The 24,614-nt window shown below is 38.4% G+C and overlaps 2 protein-coding genes across 7 annotated transcripts in view; both read right to left on the minus strand.

Annotated features, from left to right (window-relative positions):
* Positions 1 to 130: 130 nt before the first annotated feature.
* LOC146476433 (ATPase family AAA domain-containing protein 2-like) lies at positions 131 to 18,979 on the minus strand. Of its 2 annotated transcripts, none has more exons than XM_085114614.1 (20): positions 18,822 to 18,979; positions 18,512 to 18,660; positions 18,320 to 18,387; positions 17,954 to 18,216; positions 15,150 to 15,462; positions 13,938 to 14,078; positions 12,527 to 12,711; positions 11,157 to 11,298; positions 10,378 to 10,526; positions 9,619 to 9,867; positions 8,795 to 9,182; positions 7,468 to 7,898; positions 6,257 to 6,475; positions 5,985 to 6,084; positions 5,585 to 5,784; positions 4,641 to 4,886; positions 4,022 to 4,058; positions 2,452 to 3,195; positions 883 to 1,118; positions 131 to 327 (listed from the first exon to the last, which is right to left on the minus strand). In XM_085114614.1, the coding sequence occupies exons 1-20, from the start codon at positions 18,909 to 18,911 to the stop codon at positions 271 to 273; spliced, it is 4,407 nt and encodes a 1,468-aa protein (XP_084970740.1). In that variant the 5' UTR covers positions 18,912 to 18,979; the 3' UTR covers positions 131 to 270. The 2 variants fall into 2 exon arrangements, with proteins under 2 accessions (XP_084970740.1, XP_084970739.1); XM_085114613.1 differs by having other exon boundaries at positions 18,305 to 18,387.
* A 2,445-nt stretch (positions 18,980 to 21,424) lies between these two features.
* Positions 21,425 to 24,614, minus strand: part of LOC146476434 (protein phosphatase EYA1-like) — a 31,120-nt gene continuing 27,930 nt past the window's right edge. For all 5 annotated transcript variants that reach the window (XM_085114618.1, XM_085114621.1, XM_085114617.1 and 2 more), the window contains one exon: positions 21,425 to 24,044. In XM_085114618.1, the coding sequence (XP_084970744.1) occupies positions 23,964 to 24,044 (81 nt within the window). In that variant the 3' untranslated portion in view covers positions 21,425 to 23,963. The remainder of the gene's footprint in view (positions 24,045 to 24,614) is intronic.

Below are 24,614 nucleotides of genomic sequence, written 5' to 3' on the forward strand. Positions count from 1 at the left end.
TGTAAATTCCTTGGCGTATGAACAGTTGTACTAAGGGGTTTTCATTTATAGTACGTATCAAATCACCAAAATTAGAAAAGAAGTGGATTTGCCTTGTCAAAAAATGCTGATTTGTACAGATGGCATTCAAAGGTATGAAAACTGTTGGGCTGGATGCATATTTTCACAGAAAACATCAAAATAATTTAATTTTCAATAAATTAATAGCTGTGAAGTAATGCACACTAATCAACATAATTATTTACAAGTCAGTTTGATTTTCATTATTTTTCATGTGCTTGCAGTTCTTGATGATGGTCCAAACCCTTTGATCAAAAATTCTAAGTCCTGAAAAAAAAAAAAAGAATTAATTTCCTTATACATGTGTTGTAAATCAGAAATGTGTACAGACTGCCTGACTCTGGCTGCATGACCGACTGCCTGACTAACTTTAATTCTGGTATGAAAACTGCATACCACATTGACATAAACCTTGTCATTGTGGTACAGGTTTCATTCTGGGATGAAATGGTTAAAACTGAAAGGAACCTGGCATGCTTTTCTCAAACCTCCCGCTTTCGGGCCTGAAAGTTTTTTTTCTTATTCCTTTGAACTTTTTCTTCGCTTATTTTTCGTACAAACTAACTCAAAGTCAGCAAACTTAAAATGTTTTTGCTTTCAAAATTATCAAAAATTGTAATGTAAAATGGTTTCTTGGGTCTGAAATCTTTTTGGGAGTTTGAGAAACGCATGGTTGGTGCAAGTATGAGTTTCATACCAGAAAAAGAATCTTAAAACCAGTTTGAAGTAAACAAACACAAAAACACAAGAGGGAAAATCCCATAGGATCAACTTGATTTTAATCCTGATTTGGAGTCAGTACAAGTCTCTCACTCCACATACCTTTACAAGCTCTGTCTTATCGCAAGTATGTCTCCATTTATGGATGCAGCCCTGAAGTGCGCTGTAGTATCTCTCTAACATTTCTATCGAAGCACCCTTGCTTGAATCAACCAACAAATCCAATAAGGATTGTAGTTTCTTTTTAATGTTGTCAGCAAGCTCACTGCAAGCATTATTTGCACTCTCCATTGACATGCCAAGCTCTTTCTCAGGCTGAGTAGTTGAGTCTTCATTCCCTACAAACATGAGTTTGATATGACCAGATCAGTAAGCTAACAAAGCTGAAGTGGTCATTATTTTCTTTCAAGCAGTGTTATAGCTAAGTGTGAACAGCACTGGGATACTACACAAATCATCTTTGTGCCAATTTATGTAAGTGTATGTTAAGTTACATACTGTCAGAAAATTTTATGTTGTACAAATGTTTTTCCCTTTTTTTAGTCTAGGAGTAGCTTTAACACTGCAATACAAACAAACCAAGAAGCGTATCAGTTTTCAGTTGAATGTAGTCAAAGCTCAAGACTTATGTCAATATTTGAACTTCTCAGACTCAGAGAAACACTTTTAAAACTACTTAAAGAAGAAAATGCAAAAACAGAACAACTGTTCTTTCAAGGAAGTACCAAAAATTATTATAATGGTGTTCTTAAGGTGGCTGGCAATAGTTTCCATCATTTTCCAGCACTTATACTTTGACAGATCAATACAACGACTCTTTTATCAGTTGATAGAACAATAATTGTTATGGTATCTAACAAATACCTAAACATTGGCAAACAAGTTATGGTTGTTGTCTCAACATAATAAGTTACCATAGCAACAGCATAACCTGTTGAAAACACCCCTAATTTTGCCTTTAAGGTGGGGCTCTACCTGAATTTGAGTGAAATTTGAAGAGGTTTTAATAATGGATAGAAGAAAGAAAATGATTTTTGGAACACTAACAGACAGTCGATAACCACGCAAGAGCACCCCAGGTTGCTAGTGGACTAACTTGGTATCCATCTATTAATTATTAACCACAAATTCTAGTTTTAAAACTTCACTAAATCTTCAACATTTGTTATTTCTTTCAATTTTACCAATCCTTCAAGAAAAATTATTTCCTTCCAAATATACCTAAAAATCACCCAAAAATTCATAAAACACCCCAAATCACTGATTTGTGTTATGAATGGAGGGTTTTTGTATTGCTTGAAATGCAAACAAGATATTTCCATTTGACCGATTTTAAGAGGCGTGAAAACGGCTTTCAGGTGAACCCCCACCTTAAGTGGCTATAACTAAAAAATGAGCTCGGTGAACCCCAATTTTTTTATGGAACTATATTATTATTTGCATGTTTAGATACAACTTTTTGCAACCTTTAAAATTTGTAGAGAAGGGGTTAGAGTAGCTCTGAACCAATGTTTAAGCAATAATTGTTTGATAGAGTGGCAGTATTGATCTGTCAAAGTACAACTGTATAAGTGCTGGAATATAATGGAAACCTGTGCCAAGCACCTTTAGGAAATTCAAGCTTACAACATTCCAGTACACTTATTACATTGTCACTTGTTGTTTTCTCACCAATACACTCTATGTCACATTCCCTGTCCTCCACGAATTCCTCTGAACAGCCCTCTTCAATGATTCCATTTGTCAGGCGAGGCTCCATTTCACACAACACATGATTCTCCATAGTTTGTTGAGGCAACAGAGAAATGTGTTCTGTGTCATTCTTGGAATATGAATCATTACTCAGTTCAGACAGCAGAACAACATCTCCATTTAAGGATGATTCCTCTCCGTTCTCCACAATCTTGCTGTCTTGGTGCACATCTTCACCATCTGTATTTCTCGTCTCTTTTTCCACATCACAGTTTGCATCTACGGCTTCACCAGTTTCTTGAGATATTTTAGCTTCTTCCAATTTATCACTTTCTTCTGCTTTTTCAGTATCTTCCTCCGCAGACCCATCACCAGCAGAATTGCCAGCAACATCATCAGCATCATGTTCACCATTTTCTATAACCTCTCCCCCATCTTTCGCCAAATCAAGGTCAGAATCTAACTTACGCTTTGCATCTTTTTTCTTTTTGTTGGGTTTCTTGCCCCAGTAGATTGGTGCTCTCCTTCTTGGTTTTCGAGCTTTTTTCTTCTGATCAGTACAGTTGTTCTGCGCTTGTGACTCTGACACAAAGGTTATATCTGATACTCCCAGTGCTGACTTTTCTTGCACTTCAGGTTGTGAGACAGACATAGTAGTTGAGATGCCTCGGGTTTCTGGAGCTGTAAAGACAAACGGAGGCGCTGCTGCAGTTGGCTTGTCACCTGAGAAACAAAATCATAGACTGAAATTCCATCAAATCTGCAAGTGGACAGACACCCTTGGGACAAGATTGAAAGAACTAATCACATGCGCGATAGGTGTCTTGTAATGAGCGGTTCAAATGTATCGACTTACTGACTGACTGGGGTGGCTGGATGGGAAAATATTTGGCTTGAGCTTGTGACTGAGAGCCAAATATTTTCCTGTCCGTTCCGACCTAACTCAGTAAATAAGTTTTTTTTCTTTTTTAACATAATATTATGACCAATTTAAAACTATTCAGAAGGTATGATTATGACAAGCTGTGAATTTCCAAAGAAAAATTCATTTTAATACTGTTTGCTATCAATACGTGTGACAAAATTGTTTCAAATTACATGGCAAAGGGCCTTCTTTTTCTCTATAAGGACCAGACAGCTATTTCTGGTCCTGCTTGCATTAATGCATAAGGCCCTATTAGTGTTATCAACGGCATTTTCGAAGTAGCTTCATAACAAATGAAGTGTGGAGCCATATGAGTGATATGATGCAGTTAGTGCGTGCCTGGTTCCACAACTGAGGTTTGGATTTAGCCGAGACTGACTGTGTACAAGTATCTTGTAAGGACAGATGTCAGTTCATGGGAAGTTTAAAACCAGTGTTTTTGTGTATCTGGTACCACAAAACAAGACTCTTTGCTTTGGAGAGGTGTGTGTTAGAAGTTGTTGACAGTACTACATGTTATGTATGTTTTTAAGAAATTCAAACTGAAAAGAAATAAGTCCTAAAATCTTGAAATATACCCAGAATGGTCTCAGAAGGACAATAATTTCAAACTAAATCATGTACCTCTTCTCTCTCTTGCTGCTATAATCTCTTCACAAGTCTGAAAAGAATTTTACAACATACACCATCATGTTTATTCCAAGAATTATATCATGGTCAAAACACTGTTTCCTATGACATACAGCAAAAGTAGCATTCAAAACAAATATATCTTAAATTTACTAAGTTTTAATTGATCGCCTTGACTGATTTCAGTTGCATACAAACCATGAGTGCTCTCCTTGAGTTGGTTTAGTTTCATAAACAAAAGATTGAAATAAGTGGAAGAAATCTGAGTGCTCCCATCAGGAGACATTCAAATCCTAGCAGTATGCAGGATGTTTGTCCTACGAACCTAGTTTAATGGCCTTAGTTCCCACGAGTCTCCTGTAGCTCAGTGGTAGAGCATCCGAACTAGTAATCGGAAGGTCTTAAGTTAGCCTCCTGATAGGAGCACTCGGATTTCTTTTTTCCGAGTATGCCTGTGTCACTTCCTAGAATAATACATCATTCTCATTCATTCACCAGGCTGGAAATATACCATCACATTTATTTCACAATGGAAATTGTTTAACCAATTCTGAAAAATATCCAGTGAAGCTCTACAAGAACAAATCTCCTTCTTTTTCCATTGTTGCCTCACCTTTTCAAACTCAGGTTCCAGTTGTGATTTGATGTGTGAGTGTGCCATGTCACTCAGCTCACATGCCCTGTGCCTGATTATCTTGTCCAAGGGGTCGCGGTCAGGGTTGTACTTGAGAGCATTGCTTGTGATCAGGTCAACATCAGCCAGGTACTGTGCACATGTACTGTAATAATGGCAGTCAATTCTGTGTAATATTGTGGCCAGATCCATAGGCTCTTTGATCACCTCTAGGTAATCAGGTACCTGACAGAGAGAGTAAAACATCCTGGATGGTCAAGAATGTAACCTATCTGTCAATATCCCTTCTTTGTGCCATTCGTTAGATGGTCTACTCCTGTTAAGTTTTCTGACATCAGATTTCTGGAACTCCTGGAGTCTTCCTCCCCTCCCACCCCACCCAGCTATCAACAGCGATCACCAGTCGCTGGAACATTTTGAGAGGGATGGATGTGTTCATTGAGACAACTTTAATTTCTTAACCCTTAACAACCTATGTTGCATGTGTGTATAATGCCAAATGTTCGTTTTGCTAGTCCCCGTAAATTCTCCCAAGTTAGTCACAATAGACTTTATTCACTCTATATGCTAATTGCCCATTACAAACCATGAGATAGTCTCAAGAGAATCAATCCTTTGTCTTTTTGGAAGTAAAGAATGCATACCAGCGTGAATGTGACCAATTCTAAAAGAGACTACTCCGTAGAGTACCGTCACATGAACTGTAATGGGACAACAAAACTACAGAGCGAATTAATAAGGTCTACTTATCGGGAGGATTCATTTAAATATCAAGGCGATTTTTTCAGGTGATCAATTAAGAATACTCCAAAAAGGAAAACAAGTGATTTTACACATAAACTCTGATGGTTGGAGCTCAAGGATTTACTACAAAATTATTTCTGTATCTTAAGTAAGATACACATTCTGGATGATTGTAATACCTCTAGCAAGTCCACTGGTTTAGAAAATTCTTTAAATCGGCGATCAGTGATAAGTTTTGTGTGCACATCTCTGAGAAAGATACGCAGTTCCCTCATGGTGTTCTCTTCATCCTGGCGAGCCTTCTTCAGTTCTGCTTCTGACAGCTGCCGTGGAGGTGGAGTAGGAGCAAATGACAGCACTTCCAAAACCTGATCTTTTTCTAATTAAGTAAACAAAATTAAAAATAATGGTCAAACAAATGCAAATTAGAGTACCCCAATAACTTTCAATTGGCAATATTTTGGTTGTCTGAATCTAACATGAGTGTCTCGTTGATTACAGGTCACAGCTTTGGGCTCTTAAAGAAAATAACTATTTATTGTCATAGCATTAGATAAAAACTAATATAAAAATTCATACTTGATTTCTTTTGTTTGGGTGGTTGAACAGCCTCTACCAGAAACAGATTATGAAAAAAGGCTCTTCTTTCATCTGACGTAGGATCAGCCACTTGGAAAACCTGAACAAGAATAATTCACAATCAATCAATTAAAACATGACCATAAAATGGAAAACCTCACAAATATCATCATTAGCCAAGAGTTTTATCATTATCTTAATAGAAATCCAATGGCGTAATCCTGCCAAAGTTGAGACAATTAGAACGTCATAGCAATATGAAAGCTTTCTACCTGTCCAATGTCCTCTGAAAAGAATTCTCGCATGATACTTGGAAGGTAATTCCACCTTTCATCAGCAGTTGCCAGAAACAGTACAGGAGGAAGAGGGGGGAGATCCTGAAGCAAAGAGAGCAGTGTTGCATGTAGACTGTCTCCTGTGGCATTCCACAAGGCATCAAAATGAGGTAAGTACACCACACAAGGGGATGTGCGTCGTGCTTCGCGAAACAACTGCAATGGCATCAAATGGCATACATTAACAAAATTAGATACTCATACACCTCAAACTGGTAATCGAACAGTATTGGTTAAAAGTACATGTTTGTTGATAGCCTTGACTTGATCCTGATGAGAATCAAGTATAAAGCCAAAAACCATGACTTGATTCACTTGAATTTCGACTTGATTCTCGATTCTTGCAAAAACCACTAAAACAAAACATTCCTGATTATTCATACAAGAATCTAGTTTTGAGAAAACAATTTATATCTGGGGGAAAGAACAATACATTGCAGGCATCGGTTGCTCTACAAGTGCAGAAAAGGTTCCACAGAATCAATAAATTTGTCACCCAAAGAATGTACATGTAAATTTGCATCTAGTGCACAATAGTGTGACTGAAGTGTTTTGTTTTGCTTACAAGTTAAGTATATTGATGAATCAGTCAAAAGGAAAGCTCCTCATTTTCTCAAACTCGCACAATGCTTGACTCAATTCTCGATGATTGGGTATCGATCCTCGATATCAAGGATCAAGACTCAAAAGAGACTTTCACTTTTGTCAGCAGAAATGAAATCTTTAGTTAACATTCAAAATATTCTGGATTAGTATTAATCACAAACAGTACTGGTAGTCTAGAAGGTCATGGGTTTAATTTCTGTTCTCAGAATTTCCTTTTTCCACGTTAGACTGTGATACAGCTATTTGCATGTACACTGTATGTAATGCCTCTTTCTTTAACCAGCCTTTGGGGAAAAAAAAGTCTTGGTTACCCAAGTGACACTGCTGTACTTATTTTTTTTAAAGTGATGACAAGTCTACACAACTCCTGTTGTTCACAATCATGGTCTTTCATGGTCTATCAACAGTAAAATATCATGCATATAATTAAATATTAGATGAGAATCTTGTATCAAAGATACACCTAAGAAACATAATTTTGAATTACCTCTTCAAAGGAAATACTTTTGAATAAACAGAAACATACTTCTGGGCAGACATACCTGAGAGCAAGCTTCTTCAGGTGTTTTGGAAGTGACCCCATACAGAGCTGGTAAATCCAAACAGTGTACAGTCATGTGTTCCATGGTGTGCAACAATGCAGGAGCGACATGAGTGGACTGACCCATACCCTGGCCACCACATATCAGAAATCTGGGACGATATGTTGACACTCCCTTAGGTTGGCCATTTGCAGAGCTGAAGAACGATGAATGGAGACCTGTGTCTGTTTCAGGATTGCTCGAACACTGTTGTACACGTCGCATGTAGCGTTCAGTTCTTGATGACCCAGCAACAGACTCGAAGATGGGAGGCCCCAAGTCATCATCTGAGCTGGCTTCTTCATCACTTAAGACAGCAGCTGCTCTGGTACGCTGCTCATGGCGGGTGTTACTAGAATTGCCCATAAGGCTGCAGGGACTGCTCTCTGTCACTGGTCAAAAATAAAAACCGAAAAAAGGTAACTGTACTTAGAACAGGACATTCATTTCCTATCTCTGTGATCTACAGGGTCGGATATCAAAAAATGACAGTAACTATGTATGGTATAAACTTAGAACAGTGGCACAACTTTTTGCATAAATTATTAGTAGTGTAAGCTAGAGGGTGCATGACATCAAAGCTCCCAGCAAAAATAACATTGATCTACATGATACAACATTGCAAAAAAAAAAAAAAAGAAAAGAAAAAGAAAATTCTATCTTATATTCATCAAAATGCTGCATAGCAATGATATTCTGAAAATGGGGGATGGACAGTTTTCATGTTGATTCGCTTTCTAGAACCAGTATAAAACTCTGTAAATAAAAGAGTTATTTAATTAAAGTGCACCTAGCCCCCAAATTTTTTTTTCTCTTAAACAAATCTTTGCACCTGTTCGAAACATATTGCCCTATTTGGCGCCTTTTTCAACCAAATCTTGACTTTTTAAAGGCTGTAAAAGTTACGAAGTCTAGCCATCATCTGTCCCATGACCAAGCTAGTAAGGGGCATGGGTCTATTCCTTACTTGACACCACAAACTGATTTGCATTGTATTAAAGTCTTTGTGAAAATGCATGCAAATCAGTTTGTGACATCATGTAAGGAATAGACCAATGCCCCTTACTAGCTTGGTCATGGGACAGATGATGGCTAGATTTCATAACTTTTACAGCCTATAAAAAGTCAAGATTTGGTTGAAAAAAGGCGCAAAGAGGCTCAATGCGTTTTGAACAGGTGCAAAGATTTATTTAAGCGAAAAAAACTTTGGGGGTTAGGTGCACTTTAATAAACCTTACAGTGTAAATATAGCATACAACTGTCATACAATCTTTATTAGGCACCAAACCTGTCTTGGTGTGAGCAGGAGGGAATATTTTCTCCAGGATCTCCACTGCCTGAGTCAAAGCCTTTTTCAACAGTGGCCAGATGAGAGGTGAGAGAGCTCTAGCAGGAGAAACAACTGATCGCTGAGAAGCAGGAACTATTGTCTTCATTGCCTTCTGAAAATCCTTAGCTGCTACCTCAATTGAGTTGACATCAACCAACAGCTTCCTGCTACTACTGTAGATTTGAGGGTAACGTCTCCTCAACGCAAACAGTGCAGCTTCTGTACACAATGCTTTGATGTCTGCACCACAGTAACCTACACAGCGATCTGCGACCTCACTTATAAAGGATGGTAGTAGCTTGGGTTCCCACTCCCGAGTGTGGATGGTTAAGATGCTTCTTCTAGCCTATAAGAAGCAGATGATCAATATCCATACTCTTACCTGCACAGGAAGTAATCAAAACCTATGTCCCTTTGTCTCTGCATATCTGTTTACCCATCCCACAGGCCTATTATTTCACTGTACAGTACATGTCATGCTTTTATCAATTACTGCCCCTCAACCCAACCACTTTGGCCTCAGTTCTGGGAACAGCTTTATGCTAAAGGGGATATGTTGGGTGACACCCATGTTTTGAGGAAAGACAATGAAAATTCATGTTCTCTTTAGAAATGTTGTGGGAGACATACCTCCTGCATGTTCAATTGTCAATATTTAACTAAGAGCCTGGTTGATAGTCTTTACATATATTAGCTGACTCTATGCATATGTATTGCAGCTACACAAGTGACCCCCAGATTCCCAAAATCAAAATAAAAGGTATTAACTATAAAGGGCTTACATTCCTATCAGGAAGAGCAAATTGAAATTCCCTGTCAAAACGTCCAGGTCTCCGTAGGGCAGGATCAATAGCATCAATTCTGTTAGTGGCACCAATAACCACTATTTCCCCTCTGCTGTCCAAACCATCCATAAGAGCCAACAACGTGGAAACAATGGAACTATGAATCTGATCCTGCCGACTGGAACGCACAGGAGCCAAGCCGTCTATCTCATCAAAGAATATGATGGAGGGCCTCATGCTGTATGCCTGTAAGAAACAAACAGTCAAATGTTAATACTGCTTTTGGAGTGTAACAAAGTGAAATTTGTGACAACTCGCACAGTAACCCACTAACTCTCTATACAGTAACCTCTAAATTTCAATGACACATTTTACACAATACCACTATCGTTGTTAAGGGTTAGAGGCATTGTTAAGACCTCTTACCCATTGTTTTAAGAGCCAATTGCTAGCCACCTCCTGACCGCAGTAGGAAGCTGTCTGGGAAATTAAACATTTCTTAAGCTTTTGACTCTGCCAAAATAGAGCTTGTTTGGAACTCACCACTAGCTCAAACACTCAAGAGAAACAGAAATGTTCAGGAAAGTCGTAACAAATAGTATTTATTAACTAACAAAGAGAAGTGGTTTGCTGCTAAAATAGTTAGAACTGAGGTAACTGCTGATGGCAGTTACATGAAGTGGTATACTGCAATCTATTTTATCAACATTATTTCCAACTTCAATGTACGCCTGCAAGCTCATAGTGAAACCTTACCTGATCAAATAACAGTCTCAGTTGTCTTTCAGATTCACCAACCCACTTGCTAAGACAATCTGCACCTTTCCTCATAAAGAAAGCCACCTTTTTGTCACCTTGACTGCACTCATTGGCAAGAGCTCGGGCTACTAATGTTTTCCCCGTACCTAAAATAAAAATATACTGTTGAACACTTGCAAAATAACATGTGAAAATTGCTGTAATAATAATATTTATTGTACAGTGGTCCAATTAAGTAGTTCTCAGTTGTTAAAAAAATATAACAACTATATTACCTTTAGCAATTAAAAGCACTGTCCAGATCTGCCCAGGGTAACACTTAGTCAAAATTATTTAAGAAGGAAGGCAACATGTCCTGGTGGTTAGGACGCCACACTTGTAATCTGGAAGTCCAAGTCAAAGTCCAACTCTGGCCACTTGAATTTGTTTCAAGGTAGCCAAGGTAACGCTATTATTTTGTAAATAGCCAACTGGTAGACCTGCCTCCCATTGGTTGGGATTTTTAATGTATGTTCAGTTTGCATATTTATTTCATTGATTTAGTGTCCCCAATTAGCACCATAGTGCTAAATATTTTGAGACTTAAAGTTCATCATCATCATCCACATTATTATTAAATATTTGAGAGTTACAGTAACGAAATCACCAGTGAGAGAGAGATAGAGAATGAAGGAAGCTCTCAGCACTTGCGGAGCTGGCTAAAGTTTATAGTTTTTATTTAATTAATTAGTCAGGCTAAATAGGAAATACGAATCAAAACCAAAGAGAAATCACACCTGGCGGACCGTGGAAAAGCACCCCCCTTGGTGGAGCAATCTTGAACTTCTCAAACACCTCAGGGTACATAAGTGGGAATAACACCATCTCCTTCAGTGCTCTTATCTGCTTGTTCAGACCACCAACTGCATCAAACATCACCTTTAATAACATAAATAGTAATTACAAATTAACATATCCAACCATAATTTACTCTATGTATATAGATATCAAAGACGCCCCCTTCCCACCCCCCCCCCCCCCCCCAATAAAAGCTAAAAGCTTCATGCAGTCATTTACTGATGCAAAAACCTCCTTGAACTGGGTCTCCACATTAGTGTTAGTGCAGTTAGGCTGATAGTTGCTGAATTACCAGGCTTGGCAGCAGTTTTATATGTTACCAGGGAAACTTTCTAGTGAGGTAAGGTAATGACATGGTGCAAAAGGGTACAGTAATAGCCCGCGTATAAGAACCTGGGTTTTAAGAACCTGTTAGGCTAAAATTTTCATTTTAAGCCCCCTCCACATAAGAACCTATTTAGGCTAAAATTTTAAGTTAGGTTCTTATCAGTGGCGTTGCTGTGAAAGTGTGTAGCTGGAAACTGCTGAATTAAGATCATCATCTATTTAAAAGTAACGTGACATAACTTTTTTTTCTTTCAAGCTTAAGTACCATGTTGTAGGTCTATTGTGTTTGCCATTGTCCTGTATTATGAGATGATATTTATAATATATATAGTATATTCAGATGAAATTCATATGAAAATATAAGAACCTATTTTAAGAACCTTGGTAGCCTAAATTTGCTTTAAGTACCATTTATATAAGAACCTATTTAGGCTAAATTGGAAAATTCAGGTTCTTATACGTGGGCTATTACTGTATAATTATGCAAACTCTCCTGGATAAAAGGAACTTTTGATGTTTCCTCTACATTCAAGATTTGAGTTATTTTAAGATCTAAAAATATTCAGTATTTCTAAATCATGTTGCAGTACTTGTTACAAGGCTGGCAGGAACCAAAGAAAATGGGTCTTGATTTTGTGCGAAAGTGAAAGGGGAGTTTTAGGACAAAAGTAAAATTTCCAACCATTGGCATCTCTGCAAAAATTGTTTAATATACTTGTTTCATAGCTTTTCTACATTCTCTCGACTAAACTGGCACATGTTACTAAAATGTAACTAAAAAAACATGTATGCTGATATGTGAAGGAATAACATTACAAGTAGTATTGACATAAATTTCCATGGTGTGTGGGCTTTGCTTTTAAGCTAGTTCCAGTTCCACTATAAGAAAATGTTTTCTGTTACATGTACAGTGGGAAATATAATAATCATAATTTTGCCTTGAAAGAACAAAAGTTGATGACAACTGACACAACGTTTTTACCTTGCTGTCAATGTTCATTGGATCAACATCAGCTAAACTTGAACCAATCCTTGCCCTCTCCTTGAGAATTCCAGTTGCTGCATCATCCATAGTAAAGTTCATTGGCAGGCATCTACCTCTTGCCTTTGCCATGCTCTTGGACTTTCTGTGTTCAAACTTTCTTTCATCTTTCTCATTGTCTGAGTCTAGAAGACATAACACTTGTTTTACGTCTTGTTACAAGGTTTATAAATGCACTTGCTTATTCACATAATTCTCAATAATATTATTTCAAATGTCAAGTACTGGACTGGATTGACATTAAAATTTTTTTCAATTTTAAGTAATTGGTATTTTCTTAAAGGTTTCTTCAGTCAGACATTGTAAATAGAGTATTATTACAGTTTGGAGGATTTCAAAGCAACTTGAGTTTTGTGAAAATAGTTCCCAGGCAATAATTAAAAAAATTGTGAAATATTAACTAAAAAACAACAGTAACAGTAATCTCCGACAAAACAGTCAAACAATTCTGCAGGGGGTTGAACCCCCCTCCCCCCTCCCAACCAGGGGTTTCACTAAGTTTTGAAGTAGGGGGCCCCTATAGGAGAATAGCTGGGAAGAAAATTACACTTGAAGTGAGTTTCTTTATGTTCAGTTTGAAAGTAGGCAGGTACTGACTCTTGTGTATCCTGGTACTGGTGCCCGGGTCCTGCCTTCTAATGACAACCCTGCTCCCAACCAAATACAACTTGACTGGGCTAATAAAGTTCACTTTTCAGAATAGGGCCCAAAACACGTACATGTATCAAATAAGGTCAAATCCCCTCATTTTAGACAATAACATTTACATCATAGAAATAAATGTGATGGAATATTTTAAGCCTGGTGAATAAATGAGAATGATGTATTATTCAGCATACTCAGAAAAAATATCTGAGTACTCCTACCATGATCTACTAGATTGGACACTCTACCACTGAGCTACAGGAGACTCGTGGGAGCTAAGGCCATTAAACTAGGTTTAATCCTAGTAGTGTGCAGGATGTTTTTCCCATGAGCCAAGTTGAATGGCCTTAGCTCCCACAAGTCTCCTGTAGCTCAGTGGTAAAGCATCTGAACTAGAAATCGGAAGGTCTTAGGTTCCACTCCTGATGGGAGCACTCGGATATTTTTCCGAGTATCCCTGTGTCATTCACTGAATAATACATCATTCTCAATATTTACATCACTGTATATTTTCGGGCTTTGTTTTTGATTCAAATGTAATGCATAAAGTCTCTAGCCAGCAATTAGCAACAGAATACCCACCGGAACTCTGGTGGGAGCTGAGTCTTATTGGAAGCCCTGAATCTCCTACAGCTTTTCCTAATTGATCACATCAATAGCAATTTAACATTAACCTTGATGATGATACATGACAGAAACCTCTTACCAGAGGAGGATGTAGATGAGCTCATATTGATTGCTTTGCGCTTGTGTCTGCGCACCCGTCTTAAAGGAGAAGCATACTGACTTGCAATCTTTCTTTTACCACGTTTTTGTCCAATTGCCATATGAAAGGATCCTCTCTTTCCTATAAAGGTCATATTGTAAATATACAAGTTAACATGTTTAAGAAGGAGCATTTGGCCCAATGACATTTAACAGGTGATTATGATGATCACGTTATTTTACTACAACTACCAGAATCCTCTTCATTTTTCCTTTCTTATCACAGTGAGGTTTAGATTACAATATCTCTAATTGTTTATTAATTTGGAAGAGAAAAAACCAAACTTAAGGACTCTGGAACAGTGAAAGCTCCCTTAACGGACACTCTCATAAGTGGACAGCTCTACTTACAACGACCTTCACAAAACCCCGTTTTAATTCCCATACAAACTTTGTATTTACAAATTCCTGTAAGCAGCCACAGACTTTTCCTTTGGTTTTAAGCTCCCGTAAGCAGACACCCGAAAGGAAATCCCATTAGCTTCTGAATCTTATTTGAATCAACCTCACATCGCTGTTTGTCACAATGATTTTACGGGGCATTTGTTATATTATCGCGGCACTGTATAAGGCAATTTTAAAACAACAACAAAATCATTTCATAAGGTGGTTTTTTTTGTATTCCCCACGTTTATTGTTAGCTGGCAAGCTCCCATTAGCGGCCATCTATCCCTTACACCTCCGGTGGCTCCGCTGCTTGAAAGAACCATTCTCGTAAGCAGCCAGCTTAGAGAGTTTCCACTGTAGTTGTAGTAAAGGACACAATCGTGAAAATGGCCTGTTAAAATCTTAAACAATGCAACAAGGTTGCAGCATTTCAGTTTGTGGATGAAGCCAAATAGTCAGGAGATTCAACAGCATTCAAAGTTGGTTCCAAACCTAACCAAAACACCGTTAAAGACTATTAAAAGTGCCCATTTTAATGTTGAGAAATAATATGCCCTTAATGCTATCCTGGTAATTTTTAACTAGGGTTGGACTTTCTGCAGCAATCTCTGTCAACAATTTTTCAAAGTATCCAGCAACAATTCAGTGAACAACCCCATTCTGGTGCTGCTGTTCATTAAGGAGTAACTCTGAGGTTTAATCGACTTTGTACTCTCCACTGATGAAACGGAAAACCCCAGGTAAAAATCGCTGTTTAGTTTTGTACCTTGGCTGGAGGTCTTCAGAGGTGGTGCAATGTATCTGTTGGGTATAGGCCTCCTCTGCCTTAACTGATACCCTTTATAATCTTTCCCCTCTTCTCCTTCTCCATCATCCTCATCGTCGTCCTCATCATCATCTTCATCGTCATCATCCTCATCGTCGTCGTCATCATCATCATCATCATCCTCTTCATCCTCTTCACTCTGTTCCCCCCTTTTGCGTCCACTCGACCTACTTGAACCTTTCTCTGGTGTTGGGGTCTGATCATGCTTCCTTTTCACCAAGTCATACATGCTTGGTGTTCGAACCACTGTATCCTGGGCAAGAAAAAAGGTACAATCAGCAGTATTCACACAACATTCTAAATAAAAAAAAGGTAAATCAATCTGGAATTTCCAACAAATCTCATGATCCTCTGGAGGATTCATGTAGAATGTTGGACTTTCCATTTGAATGTTGGCATTGAAAATGCTGGAAACTGTCATGAAACCTCTCCACATCATCTTTTTTTTCCCAGGCATATCAGAAAAACGTACACTTACACTGTACATGAACTTGAGTCATGTTACATGTACATCTGCAAAATTTTTGTCACATGTGATTTAATCTAAATTCTGAGTGTCAGCCGACACTCTCAAAGAAACAGCCATGTAAATCAAAATTCAACATCAAAATTGGGTCTCAAAATCCTTGTGTAATTCATGCTCCGATACAACCAGGCTGAAAAATTGGGCCCGCAAATCAGTGTGTTAACTGGCCTATGGGGTGCATTCACAAAACGCAATGAGCACTGGTGATTAACCAGGGAAACCTGAACAAATGCCAGAAGTTAAGCTTTGATCAACTCACAAGGAGAACACCTTCCAGCTGTCACTGTGGTAAGAGGTTCTGGATTATACAAACCTAATCAACTCAGTTGTGTCTTCAACAATTACCCTGCGAAATTGTGCAGAACATTACCTGATACTTAGCCAACAAGACTGTAGGCCGAGTTGGCTAAAATCAGGGGTTATTCTGAAAGATTGAGCAGGATAATGCAACACATTGATAACAAAGCACAATTTCATTGCAGAAAAGCAGGAGAGGATCTTTATTTTACCATTTCTCTCCCCAACACACAAAATTAGGTATGTTGCAAGATATCTGTTGACGCGGACCACGAATAGAGTGCATCATGACCATAATTATTTAGGTACATGTAGTGTTACAATGTGCTGAACAATAATGCAGGATTATCGGTCAAAAACGTCAGCAATATTAAACTGAAAAGCAAGTATTTGATCATAGGATGGCCAAAATTAGTGTAGTAAGTAGGTTACGGGGCAACAAAATCGTGTATCTATTTAACAATTACTTGCCTAAGGCAAAGTAAATATTGGTGAATATTCAACTTGGGGAATATTCACCAATATTTACTAAGCTTGAGGCAAATAATTGTTTTAGTATAATTACTCAGGTGATTATCAGAGAAAAATGAGAATCGGTCCGAAAGACTGTCAATTTTGTTTGTTTGTTTCACACTGTCATGTGTCAATGAACAGAGATGCACAGTCTGCCGATCACATGCTCAATCAAAATCTTATGGTCAATCGATAAACTTTGGACTTTTATAAATCGCCCTCGGAGATAAGCTGCTTCAGGTAGGAATATAATTTAGCCCTTTATTGGCTTCACTTAACAAGTATACGTTGAAAAATTTTTTGTTATGAGGCAGTGACTTTAGGTGGTGGTCGAGAGCCGCTCGTACCGATAACAAACTAGTTTCAGATTATAAAAACTGCCGTTTTTTCTCCTCACTGAAATGTAAGACTTAGAGAGACATTTAATCATCTCCTTTACTTCAATGCTTTCAAATTCTGTCTTAAATTCCTTTTGTTGGTGAAACCATTCTGTTAAATAGAAAAAATCTTACGTGAATTTAATTTGTCGTTTTCATTTTAAGCTTATATTGGTATCAACATTGACAACATTTCCACTGCAATTTACAACTTGGGTTTTTTATTACAATAATTATTAGTAAAAGTTTCATATCTTGCCTTCAAGAAGTGTCAGCCTCGGACTTGTTTGCATCTTTAGTGCCTTCCGTAATTGCATTTTCTTTTCATCGCATTTACGTACTTTTTCCTCAGAAACTCAACAAATTGCTTAGCGGTCATTTTGAAAATTAGTGCTCCCACTATAATCACCTTTTACGAGGTGATTATAATAGGATATGATGCAATCCTCGACCAATTAGATCTTGAAACAGGGGCCCGTTTCTCGAAAGTCCCGATAACTTACCGGGCCCGATAAGTATATTTTGAAATGTTTTTTCGCCGATTACACAGTGATTACAGACATGGTACTTGGCCAATGTTTTCATAGAATTATAAGATTTTAAAATTTAGTATTCAAAGCTAACAAAAATTGACTTCTGTTAAGAAACATTTATCACCAAAGACACTTATCGGGCCCGGTAAGTTACCGGGACTTTCGAGAAATGGGCCCCAGAATCTCTATAATCACCTGACTAATATTATTATACTTACACTGAATATTGTTGATGTATTAATAACCGAGGAAGACTGGAACTTAATTAAACAAGCTACAAGGCAAAACTTCATTGAAAATTCCCACATATAAACTATAAAAATAAATATAAGCATTCCCAGCACCTCAAAATGCCCTTTTTAAAACAGCTTTAATAGTCAAAAGGGGGTTAACTAGGAGACAAAAATCGTTTATGAAAAAAATTTCCCTTTGTGTTGTGTGCGAGTGGCGCCAAAAGCAACAAAATGGCGCCAATTTCAAAATAAACAATGTAAATACCTCGTCTCCTTCGGTATGTGAATCGCTTTCATCTCCTGGCAAATACTGTTTCCTTTCAGCAATCTTTTTCGGAGACTTGGAGTTTTCGAAACCCGTTAAATAACGGTGGTCTGTCAACATCTTAACATTTAGGGTTTCGTAAACCTTTCGCCGCTTTCTGTCGCTGCGTCGAATCCATTCCGACTCATCATCAACTAAAACCGCGTTGTTTTTCCTGCTTTCCTTCTGTGCAACAGGGATCGAAGCTCTGGCTCCATTGGTTACTGAAAAAAAAGGAAATTGTTTTTCTAAGGTAGCTAGAGTATTTCCAAATCCGAAAAAGCTGAAATTAAAATCCAAGGGTCAACGTACTTTGTGGCAAGCTACCTCTGCTACGAGAACTTCGACTGGAATTTCTTGTTTCGACTGTACGTGTACTTGGGCCATTTGGTATCCTGAAACGAAAGAGAAAGTCTTTCTGACTTTCGAGAATTGAGGTAATTGTACTTTTATTAACTCCACACAAGTTCTTATCTAAAAAACAGTCACCGAGAGCACCAAATACCAATACCACGTTACCTTGCAGATTGCCGAGTCGAGCGAGTCAAAGGAACTTTAGCCTCAAGAGTAGGGTATCCACGTCTTCCAAAATCGTCTACACTCCGCAAACGACGTCTTTTAGATGGAAGAGGTTTTGTCTCTGGTCCACTTTCGTCACTTGACGGTTCCTTTTAGACAAAAAAGACAAAACCAATCGATAAATTTGGGGCTTACTGTGCGCAAAACGCGCATGAAGATTAGCTGGGCGAGCGCGAGCATGTGCAACTTAATGTGATAAGCATTACTTTTTAACACGCAAACACGGGCAAACCAAGTCATTCATACTTACTTTCTCTTCCCTAATCCCTATATTTTTCCCTCTCCCGTTTCCAGACCGCAAAGTGCTCACAAAACGCGTATTTTCTCGGGTTTTCACCATAATGCAAGCATCAACTCGTCGGCCATTTTACGACTAAAGCCATTGTCTGCTGCAGAAGTCCCGGATGTACACCTCAATGGCCCTGCAAGTACTGCTTCTTCTCCAGCTATGTATGCTATGTGTGGTAGTAGTCATGTGCTTTTGTTTTGAACAATGTAGCAAAAGCTAATTCTGGAAAATAACTTGTTCCTCCAATAAATAAATGAGACAAAAATAAAAGACAAAAAACCCGGTAATTTCACAGTTATAAAATCCCTCATGAGGTCTAATACGGGCCACGGATTTCCGATTCCAGTGCCCAAAATAGACTGCTCCCCTCGTCCCGGAATGCGCGCACAGGAGGCAATCACGTGTTTTCACTCTGCACCTCCTAAATACCTTAAAATTAACGCCGTGAGAGAAATCATATTTGTGCTAACAAAAGGAAAACTTCATTTCATGGCAGCGGAAGGCTCCTGTTTAAAACGACGCCTACCCCCTCCCCCCAAGGTTAACATAAAGGAAGCAGAGTAATATTGATCCCAGGATGAAAGAATTGTTCCCAAATGCTTCTCTTGTTTTGCCGTTGTTGTTGTTTTTGCTTTCGTTTTGCTCTGTTTTGTTTTTGACGGGAGAGGAAGATGGGGTGGATTTCTGCACGCCTTTTTCTTTTTCTTTTTTTCTTTTTTTTTTTTTTTAATTTTTTGAATAGTTAATCTTACGTGCGGTGGGAGGCTTTACGAAAACGCTAACCTCTCAAAGGAGCCTGCCAAAACAGGACAACAATGGCGGATACGGCAGTGGCGGGTAAGTAGGGGGCCAACCTCAGCCAGTGCTAAACTAAAGTTTCTCTAACAAAAAGCAGTTTGGAGTATTAATAGAAGCTGCATCCCCCACCCCCCCCCCCCCCCCACACGCTCCGAACACTTTTATTGCCTGTCAGAGCCATCACCATCATCTCATCATCATCTTATAATCATCAGCTTTATAAAAATAAAAACACCAGGCCTTAAAAAAACGCAAAACAATTTATGTAATGTAGCTACCTAACTTCGAAATACCGAATAGATAAATGAAAAATGCCCGCTTTCCGTGAATGCAGCTGGATTTGAAATTAGCAAGGGTTCGTGCCTGCCGTAGCTCAATTGGTAGATCGTATAGACTGTTCCAAACCACTGCACCCCTATAGCTGAAACCGTTTTTAAATTAATTAAGAAATTTAGTGCCGGACAATGGAACAGCTACAATCTGTGGGCGGAATAAAAAAAGAAACTATACAGGACTCTAACCAAACTAGAACATCGTTCTTTGAAAGTAGCTGCTCCTTAAATTTGGAATCTGTTACCTCTTACGATAAGAGGAAGCTCCTCTTTTGGCAATTTTAAGAAATCACTAAGAAATTTTTATTCCGGGCACGCCTCGTAGTAATGTTACTTTGACCTAATTAGTTTTCGTTAAATTTCGTTAGTTTCATTTTCGCTTAGGTTTACTAGGGGTCTACTAGGTTTTATGTATGTAATATAAATAACAGCATTTTTAGTGCTTTTCGTATTTTGTTATGATGATGGAAATATTCATATTGATATCGGCGCAATATGAGTTAATTATTGTTATGAATTATTATTATTAGGCTTCGCTATTTTAGTTTGAAATTGGATATAGATTGGCGGGTTTAGTTTTCAATGGAAACGGGAAACTTGTCTCTTTTCAATAGAACAGTCGGTCTTTTTTCCCCTTAGAGATTACAGGAGGGAGAAGCGAATTGCCGAAAGCAAGAACTCGCGAGACAGAGGGGCCGAAATGCGACGATTGTCGTGCGCGAGTCCCCTTGTTCAAAACTTGGTGTGCCAAATGTTGTCGTACACACAAGAAAAGAAACCTCATAACAATTAGTCAAGGAAAGTTCAATCGCACCAGCAAGTTTTGCTACTCGACAGTTCTCCACAAGGCTTTTTCTTTTGCTGGTTTTTAAACAAGGAGACTTGTCATGGAAAACTTGCCAAGTTTGGTCTTACATTCGGGGATTAAAACTATGTAAAATGCAAACTAGCCTACCGCATTGAAGATGAAGCATAGTTAAAAATCCAAAAAAGACAGTACTTCTGAAACAGCGTCCCCGCAAATCCATACACTCCCACCCCCCTCAAAATAATTTTCCCCTCATTTTCATGATACTCGCTTATTCGTTACGTATGGCAACTAATCAATGAAGAACGGATTTGAAATCAAGTTTGCCGGTTTTCAAGAGTACGACAAAATGAGAGAAAAAGTTATTTGTGGCGATTTGGATAACGCCGTCTCTCGCTTGACCTCGGAGCGGCCCACACGATCATGATTTAAACACCCCCAAACCAACCTACCAGTAGCCCCTTGTTATCCCCAGGAATAGAAAAGCGCATTGAACACTCGAGAGCTCGCAAAAATTTCCTTCCTCGAGGGGGAGCTACTCGTAGCCACCCCAACCCAAATATATTCTCAGGAGTACCCAATTCACCACAAACAATACAAAATACTCAGAAAAGCAACTCAGTCTGTTCAAGTTATTCCACTGCGGGAATAAATTCAATGTTATTGACATTCCCAAATGATACATACTTTACCAATACTCTGCATTGCGATTTGGACAATATACATAATATGTATTTATACATATAAAATTCAATAATACAATAATATGTAATAATTTGACCATTCTGAAACCCAAATTTTGACATTATTTTCTTTCTTGCATTCCTTTGTAACAATAACTATTTTAATTCGAATAAAGCCTATTAAATCACTCGTTGGATCACAACTTAAAAACAAAAGCAAAACAAAACAAAAAAATTTGTTTTCTGTTTCAAAGTAACCGTTCCCCTCCTCGAATCAAGCCATGCTAAGTAATGTGGTTTTGACTCCTGAGTTGCTGGATGAAATCTATATAATTATCAGGATCCATTTTCGGTTTGCTTTGTAGAGTAACATCCCATTCGGGCCCCGTTTATTTCAAAGAGCACATAACTTTATCCAGAGGATAAATCGCTATCCAGCGAATAAAAAGTACCCCAACCAATACATTTTATCCGCTGGATGAAGTTATTAGCTCTTTGAAAAACTGTGGCCAGGACGCCGGAGAGAGAAAGAGTGAGTAGTGGCAGATCCAGAGGAGGGGCATGGGAGCCTGCATCCCCACTTTTTTCTCAAAGAAAATGATGGAGAGAGGTCACTGGGCACGTAGCCTGCGTACATGGAGCCCTGAGAAATTTTTTTTTAATTCTAACTGAAACGCCTGCCACTGAAAAGCGCTGAAAAATACAGTCTGGGCGCATGTTTACTGTGACCATTGGAATAAAATGTGTGCACTACCAAGGCACTGTTTATTATGCTGTACAGGGTACTTCTATCTGTTCGAGTCTGAGGTTCAAATTTAAGTGTGACCAGTCAAAAAGAAAGCCATTTAAGGCAGTACTTTTCTATGGTTATGTCTATCAAGCTGTACAAGGTGATTCTCACCTTTGAGTAAGCGAATAAAATCATTGAAATGAAAGCCACTGAGCAGCACCTCCTTGTAGTGCTGCTTACTATGCTGTACAAGGTAGTCCAAAATTTTAAATTCGTCTAAATAGCCTCGAATCTCGAAGTGTGACCATTCCAAATGAAAGATGTGTTTGTTAAATGTGTTTTTGGGCACTGGCAAAGGGTGATAAGACCTTGAAGAAACTTGTGACCGCGTATGAACACCTGGTCTGCGAAGACAAGTAACCCTGCAAATTATCTTGATTACTAGCGTTACAAAACCTGTACAAATATTCTGCTATGTGTTGAAATAAATGCAAGCCAAGAAACCAGCAAGAAACCCTTTAAGGGGGGATTAACTTAGCCACAGATTAAGAATTGTTGCTAAGGGGTTTTTTAGGGGATGGTATTTTGCCATACTCTATTTTGGCGCTTTATTGGTGAACAGGCGGATTTTAAAATCGTCGTTATACGCATGTAACTAGTGCCAGCCCTCAACATCACCGCACAGAGAAAAATCCCTAAAACTCGGAGAAGAAGAGGTAGAGTTCTTGTAAACATTTCACATAAAAAATGTTGTCCAAACAGCATCTCCATGGATGTAAGGGTTTCCAAGATATGAAGATTAGAAACTTTCCATAGCAACAACATTGTAGTTAAGTTAGTGCCCCCTTAAACCCCAAGTGTGACCAACATATAACTTCTCCTTATAATGTCACCACCTGATTAAAAATGCAGGTCACAAGAATAAAGGAAACATTTACTTGATGTTTAAACAAATTCTCCCAACTAGTGCCTTAAGAATCAAATGGAGCACAGTGGGGAGAATTTGTATGTTGATACTGGGACCTAAAAGGTTAATGAGGCAGGGGCACCCAACGGATCGTTTCAGTAAATTATCTGGATGGAAGGCCCTTAATCCCCTACAATTTTCTAAAGGGAATTTTCACCTCGAACGTTCGTGATATGGGAAATTTAAGGCCTCGCGTTTTCAGATTGATAAAAATTTGGTTTTGGGTACCAAAAAAAGGTCAGCTAAGATTTTCAGAAAGGAAATAAGACCTAAGGTTTTCATGAAATGGACAAAAATGCCCTAGGAATTTCGAACAGACTCAAGTTCCCCTAGAATGACCGAACAGATAAACATATTATAGCCCAGCCTGAAATGAACCTACAAAGCTTTAAAAAGGCACTCGAGATAGCCCAAAATTGTGTTTCAAAGGTTTTGAGAGAAAACTGTCATTGGGTGCCCCTGATGAGTGTAAGTATGACTGCAATAAAGTTTGCTGTACTGTCATTAAAAGAACAAGAAATTCAATTACAATGGCCTGTATGTTTTCTGTTGCTATATATACTGCATGTATGCTGTTTGTAAAGAACTGAAACGGCTACAAAAAAAATGGATGACAGTAGTTGAATTATTCTTACTATAATAAGCTTACTAACCATATTGAACTTATGAAGTTAAATGCTCCAATAACATTGTATAACTAATTGGTAATAAGTGTTCTTTTTCGTCCTCCTTCCTGCAACTTGAAGACTCTATACGTATAGCAACCCTTACGGTGCAAATCTTTCCTAGAGATGCCCAAGGTCTAAAGCATGGTGGAGATTGATTAAATCTGTGTGGGTGCCGATTCGCCAAAAGGGAAATCCCATCTGCAAAGATATTAAGAAACAGACAAAACAAGAAGCTTCATTACAATGTTTAAAAGTGAGATCAAAAATGCAATATGGGTTGTATATGCATGATGCCAGTGCGACCTTCAAAACACAGTGTATCCAACCAGTGTGCGGAAAGTCACAGGTTCAATTCCAGTCAGGTGCCCTGAATTTTATTCGTCCAACACTAGTTTACTGTAAATTGTTTAACCCTCACAGAATGTACCAGCAGCCGGTGATTTTGCTGCTCAAACAGGTAGTTCACACCAATGTCCCCCGTGACCCCTTGGGACATAGCTCTATCTGTCAACTACTGCAGCTATGTTACCTACTACAACAAACATGTTGAGACAGCTCAGGCTCAATACATCTGTCTCATAACAACCTTAAGTGTTTTAAGGTACTCTTATTGCGTTTGATGTAGAAATAACGCACTCCTAATACAGATTAGAGTTGGGACTGTATGGTGCAGTCAATCGATCAATGAATGGATCTTAGAATGCGTATCTGGCACCCCCAGCAGATTTTGCTGGGGTGGACAACATCAACACCAACTTCGCAAAGAGC

The sequence above is a fragment of the Pavona decussata genome, unplaced genomic scaffold, assembly GCF_977016875.1.
Source record: "Pavona decussata unplaced genomic scaffold, jaPavDecu1.1 SCAFFOLD_77, whole genome shotgun sequence".
Taxonomy (NCBI): Eukaryota; Metazoa; Cnidaria; class Anthozoa; order Scleractinia; family Agariciidae; genus Pavona; species Pavona decussata.